General features: G+C 43.8%; 1 protein-coding gene across 1 annotated transcript; it reads left to right on the top strand.

Annotated features, from left to right (window-relative positions):
- Positions 1-4239: 4239 nt before the first annotated feature.
- LOC118755266 (endothelial lipase-like) lies at positions 4240-5248 on the top strand (the record flags this gene model as incomplete). The annotated part of the gene is made up of 3 exons (XM_036490116.1): positions 4240-4340; positions 4410-4801; positions 5077-5248. Coding segments are annotated over exons 1-3 (665 nt in total), but the record flags the coding sequence as incomplete, so codon positions are not given.
- Between the last annotated feature and the right edge of the window lie 1289 nt (positions 5249-6537).

Raw genomic sequence — 6537 nt, 5'->3', positions numbered from 1 at the left:
TATTTACTATCTGGACTCCAATGATGCCATGATGGGTTATTATGTAGATAAAAGGTTGGAGAATTATCATTTAATAAATATTTAATTAGTGATTAAAATAAAATTTCAGCCTTAGCGGCATATATTTCGCTTTGGGCCGCGCGAAAGATAAACTGGCAGAGGTGCAGACAAGTTGGCGCCATAACTACGATCTGCACATGTTGGACGATGAGGCTTGCGGACAGATACTGATGTGTCGCTTTTTGAGATATGGCGCCGAAAGTGGAATGGGAATGGTGGAGCAGATGTCACCAAATGATTTATGAATGGGAAAAGGTGGTTGAACTAGTAGCATATGCAAAAGAGGGCAGTAAATGATGTTTTGAGCGGGGAAGAATTCATTTTTTTTGTTGTAAGAAATTTAGGAAAGAACCTAAGACGTAAGCACTTGTGTAAATATTTATAACAATTATCTGTGTAAACAATAAAACTCTATAGACTCTTTATGGAAATTTTCATTTTAATTATATTTAAGTTAACCCTGAATTTGGGCTTGCGTGTTGATAGCAGCTTTTAATTATATGTTCAGTTGATATATTTGTAGTTCGAATTGTTGCTTCAATAAACTATGCGGGTATAATTTGCATAATAAAGTGTATAAAATTAATGGCCATTTCAGTGTCGCAAAACATTTGTCATTCGCTAATTAAAATATGAGGTGTGAAATTTATTGCCTGTGCGTAATCGTTATATTTATTAGTGAGTAATTGGCAGTGCAATGGGTATAGTCATTGCGCTGGGTATGCAGTTACAGTTGCATGGCTATACTCAATCCCGACTCTTGCGTCCTCGTTCGCGCACTCTGGGCAACGTGAGCAACCCATGTGCGAGATGCGGTAACCAATCCGAGTGGAGCCTTGGGTCACGGCAGAAAGAGAGGGAGCTTCGGTGGGGCCACTCTGACTTATTCGGTTTAAGGGCTCACTGAAGTCTTCAGCGTCTGTTCACCAGTAGGTGCGGCTGCAAGCGGGTGTCTGCTTGGAGCAAGCGGCTCGCTATATAAACGTGTATTTGGTTGCGAAACCACCCCCGTCCCAGCAATGGGTTGTGCGCTGGGCTTGGGACCCGCCACGTAAAAACCACTTCCAGTGAAGAAGCAAGGCAAAGCCTCGGATGAGACCCCCCTTATGATGACGACCACGGCAAACGTTTAAAGGACTACGATTTGAGGGCATGCACCTGGAATGTCCGGACTCTTAATGGGGAAGGTGCCTCTGCCCGGCTGGTTGATGTCCTCGTAAGGACAAAAGCTGACATCACCGCCATCCAAGAAATGCGTTGGACGGGGCAAGACAAACAATGTATGGGGCCTTGCGACGTCTACTACAGCTGCCATGTAAAGGAGCGCAGATTCGGAGTTGGATTTGTGGTGGGAGAGAGACTCCGTCGCCGAGTACTGTCGTTCACCCCGGTGGACGAGCGTCTAGCCACAATCCGCATCAAAGCGAGATTCTTCAACATCTCGCTTATCTGCGCCCATGCCCCGACGGAAGAGAAGGATAAGGCATCCAAGGATCTCTTCTATGAGCGCTTGGAGCGCACGTACGAGCGCTGCCCCCGTCATGATATCAAAATCGTGCTTGGCGACTTCAATGCCAGGGTGGGCAAAGAAGGGATCTTTGGAACCACCGTCGGAAAATTCAGCCTCCACGACGAAACGTCCGACAACGGATTGAGGCTGATCGACTTCGCATAAAAATATCCATCAAGCTACCTGGCTGTCTCCGGATCGAAAAACGAGAAACCAAATCGATCATGTTGTGATAGACGGAAGGCACGCTTCCAGTGTTTTAGACGTACGCACACTCCGAGGCCCAAACATCGACTCGGACCACTATCTTGTTGCAGCCAAGATACGCACCCGCCTCTGTGCAGCAAAAAATGTGCGCCCAAATATGCAAGGAAAGCTTAATGTCGAAAAGCTGCAATCACAACAGACAGCCAGCGCTTTCGCTACTCGACTCTCACACCTGCTCTCAGAGAACACTCTTCAACAAACCGACATATGCGAGCAGTAGAACTACATTTCCCGCTCATTAAGTACCGCCGCCGAAGAAGTAGTCGGATTTCAGCGAGCCCGAAAGAACAACTGGTACGATGAGGAGTGTCAGGAAGCTGCAGAGAAAAAAGATGCCGCCTACAGGGCCACGCTGCGATCGAGCGCAACGCGCGCTATGTGGGACCGCTATAGGGATCTGAAGAGGGAAGCGAGACGTATTTGCCGCAACAAGAAGAGAGAGGCCGAAATACGTGAGTGCGAAGAGCTTGAAATGCTGGCCGACAGGAGGAATGCCCGAAAATTTTACAAGAAAGTTAGGCGACTTACAGAAGGTTTAAAGACCGGGGCGCACTCCTGTAAGAACAATAATGGCGACTTAGTAACTGATGTCCAGAGCGTACTTAAATTATGGAGGGAACACTTTTCCGCCCTACTAAATGGTAGCAGCACGGAAAGTTGTGGAGAAGAAGAACCCGAGCCCGCAGTCGATGATGACGGAGTCGACATTCCACCACCTGACTATGACGAGGTACGTATAGCAATAACGCGGCTGAAAAACAACAAAGCCGCTGGAGCTGACAGCCTGCCAGCTGAGCTATTCAAGTACGGCGGCGAGGAGTTGATAAGGTGCATGCATCAACTCTTGTGCAGAATATGGTCAGATGAACGCATGCCCGACGACTGGAATTTAAGTGTGCTCTGCCCAATCCACAAGAAAGGTGACCCCGCCATTCGCGCCAACTACCGCGGGATCAGCCTTCTAAGCATAGGTTACAAGGTCTTATCGAGCGTATTGTGTGAAAGACTGAAGCCCACCGTCAATGAACTGATTGGGCCTTATCAGTGTGGCTTTAGACCTGGCAAATCCACCATAGACCAGGTATTCACAATACGGCAATCTTGGAAAAGACCCGCGAGAAAAGGATCGACACTCACCACCTATTTGTCGACTTTAAAGCCGCTTTTGACAGCACTAAAAGGAGTTGCCAATACGCCGCTATGTCTGAATTTGGCATCCCCTCAAAAGTCATACGGCTGTGTAAAATGACGTTGAGCAATACCACCAGCTCCGTCAGAATTGGAAAAGACCTCTCCGAGCCGTTCGCCACAAAACGGGGTTTCAGACAGAGCGACTCCCTGTCATGTGACTTCTTTAATCTGATGTTGGAGAAGATAATAAGAGCTGCAGAACTGAACCGCTCAGGAACAATTTACTACAAGAGCGTGCAATTGCTGGCTTATGCCGATGACATCGACATCATCGGTACCGCGAAGTCTGTTCTGCCTTTTCCAAGTTGGATAGAGAAGCGAAGCGCATGGGTCTGGTGGTAAACGAGGACAAGACGAAGTATCTCCTGTCATCAAACAAACAGTCAGCACATTCGCGCCTTGGCACCCACGTCACTGTTGACAGTTACAATTTCGAGAAAGTAGAGAATTTCGTTTACTTGGGAACCAGCATTAACACCGATAATAATGTCAGCATTGAAATCCAACGTAGAATCACTCTTGCCAACAAGTGCTACTTTGGACTGAGTAGGCAATTCAGGAGTAAAGTCCTCTCTCGACGTACGAAAACCGCGCTCTATAAGTCACTCATCATGCCCGTGCTGGTATATGGCGCAGAAGCGTGGACAATGACAACATCCGATGAGGCGGCTCTTGGAGTGTTTGAGAGAAAGATTTTGCGGAAGATTTACGGGCCTTTACGCGTTGGCGACGGCGAGTACCGCAGACGATGGAACGATGAGCTGTATGACCTTTACAACGATATGGACATAGTGCAGCGAATTAAAATACAGCGGCTCCGCTGGCTTGGTCATGTCGTTCGAATGGACATCGACGCTCCAGCTCTGAAAATATTCATCTCGGAACCCGCTGGTGGTAGCAGAGGAAGAGGGAGGCCCCCACTGCGATGGAAAGATCAGGTGGAGAAGGACTGGGCTTCACTTGGCGTTTCCAATTGGCGTCAGTTGGCACAGAGGAGAAACGACTGGCGTGCTTTGCTGAACTCGGCCAAAATCGCTTAGGCGGTTACAGCGCCAAAAAAAGAAGAAGAAGAATTGTTACTTAGTAAATGAGTTTTATTTTAGAGATAAAAAATATAATAAATTCACAAGAAAAGAAATTATGAAAAAATATTTAACGATTATGAACAGTAATAGTAAATTTTAAAATACGCGTTTCCTAAATGAAAAGCTATGTCATCGGCCGCAAACATTGGCACTGGCTTTCCCTTCGATTGTATTTTCGCGAGTGAAGAGTGCCCGAATGAGCACATAAAATTCTGGCTGTATAAAAAGTGAGTAAACTATTTTAAGTGAAAATTTAAATGAATTAAAAAAAAAATAAAAAATTAATCATACCGCAGCGCCACCCAAGGCGAACCGCTTCTCTTGGATGCACTGAATTTCAGCGCCATCGCCTTGGAGCCTCGTTGGCCTTTGAAAATTCTCATACATGGCTTTAACGGTAATCAGCATGCCTCACCCAACCAGGAGTCACGCCCAATACTACTGCACACCCAGCAAGCGTATGTCATTTCGATGGACTACTGCAGATTGACGCGCTTTCCCTGCTACTATCCTTCGGCCACGGCCAATGCCCGCGTGGTTGCACGCTGTCTAACACAGCTTATTGACCAACTAATCGCCAGCGGCATTTACCTCGCTTCAGATTTGCATTTAATCGGTTTTAGTTTAGGCGCACAAATCGCTGGTTTGTCAGTCAATTTTGTTAAACAGCGCTTGCAACGCATAACAGGTGTGCATCTGGTCCACATATTTTCAAGTTTTTCTCCTTCGTTTTTTCTTTCTTACTCTCTCTCTCTCACTTTCTCTCTCCAAATAGGTTTGGATCCCGCTGTTATCCATACGGATCCGTTTTTCTATTCATCTTTGGAGCGTAGCGGTCATGTGGACTTTTATCCTAATTAAGAAAAATTCTTTCAGCCTGGCTGCAATTTGGTTAAGAATGGGCGTGAGTCTGTTTGACAATAAATTTTTTGATATGTCTAATTTTATTTAGTACCCTTTAAGGTATTCGTAATTGCAATCATTTTCGTGCGCCTCTATACTACGCTGAATCGATTGGCAGTGAGCGTGGCTTTTGGTCCTATAATTGTGGCGAGTGGCTGGAGTGTGTGATGCAGCAATGTCGGCGTTATGCGGATGTGCCTCACACGCCGATGGGCTATTTTGTGTCGAAAAAGTGAGTACTTGTTTTTGTTAATATGGGTTCGGTTAGGTCGTTGCAAATATTCCACAATGGAACACACTTCGATTCATGACTCTTGGGGGGAAAAAAATTCGAAATAAATTACGAATGTTAGCTCTTCCAAATAATCAAAAAACTATCTGCCAAGGTAAGACAACTCCCCGTTTAGGCAGTGCAGAACATTGACATAGAAGATGCGGTATTGTTTCTTGAAGAAACTTTCTTCCACTTAATCGTCTTAACGACTTCTATAGAAGATGTGAGATATTACGTCGAGATACTGAACGTAACTGGCAATCACGCAATGTTCTGGTTTAGAAAAGGTTATAATGTTAATGTTATGGCCACTCAGCCTATTTAGTTTTACTAGAAGAGCCAGTTACTGGCGAAATTCCACCGTTCTAGTTTCTTCAGACCACTGGAGAGGTCTTCTAACTTACCACGTCGTTTAAATTATCAGGTAAAAAATTACTTATTGGAAAATCTCCTACTTTGGAACTAAAACTTGACTACAATTTTTCATACCTTTGAAAGTCTTTGGTGGACTTTGACAGGACTTGGAATTGACACGATACATTTTAGTTTGCCGATAAGTTTCGATAATGTGATACATAGAGAAACGCCATGAATTTCAAAAACACTAAAATCCGATGACTAAAAAAAAATTCGATAACCCAATAAAACTCGATAACTCGACTAACTTCGATAATTCTCGATAAATTTTGATAACTGTGCGTTTTGAGGCACGACAAATTTCGATAACTCAAAAATGTATCGATGCCTGTATGAATTTCGATAACTCTTTTAATTTTGATACTTCATATTTATCGAAAGCTATCAACAAATTTCGATAACTAGCTACACTCTGGTAACACGATAAAATTCGATAAGCAGTGATAACTCGATAAACTTATATAACATTGAAATGTCGATAACTCGATATATTTTGAAAATTCGAAAAACTTCGATTCGATAAATCGACTAATTTTAGTAAATCAATAAGTATTGATAACTCGGAAACTTGAACGAACTTAATGCATTACGATAACTCGCTAAATTTCGTTAACTCTAAAAATAATTATAACTAGAGTACCAGTTACTGTCGAAATTCGACAGTTTTTCTAACTTAACACGTAACTAAATTTTTTTTTATCTGAGAAGGTCTTTGGAGGACTTCGGCTGGACTTGGAATTGACCCGATATATTCAAGTTTATCGATAAATTTCAATGATTTGATACATATCGATAGTTCCATGAATTTCAAGAACACTAAAATTCGATAA

The sequence above is a fragment of the Rhagoletis pomonella genome, unplaced genomic scaffold (genome assembly GCF_013731165.1).
Source record: "Rhagoletis pomonella isolate Grant_MI unplaced genomic scaffold, Rhpom_1.0 Rhpom_scaffold_05761, whole genome shotgun sequence".
In the NCBI taxonomy this organism is placed as follows: Eukaryota; Metazoa; Arthropoda; class Insecta; order Diptera; family Tephritidae; genus Rhagoletis; species Rhagoletis pomonella.
Note: the sequence above shows the minus strand (reverse complement) of the source record. Positions and strands in the feature narration are given on the sequence as shown.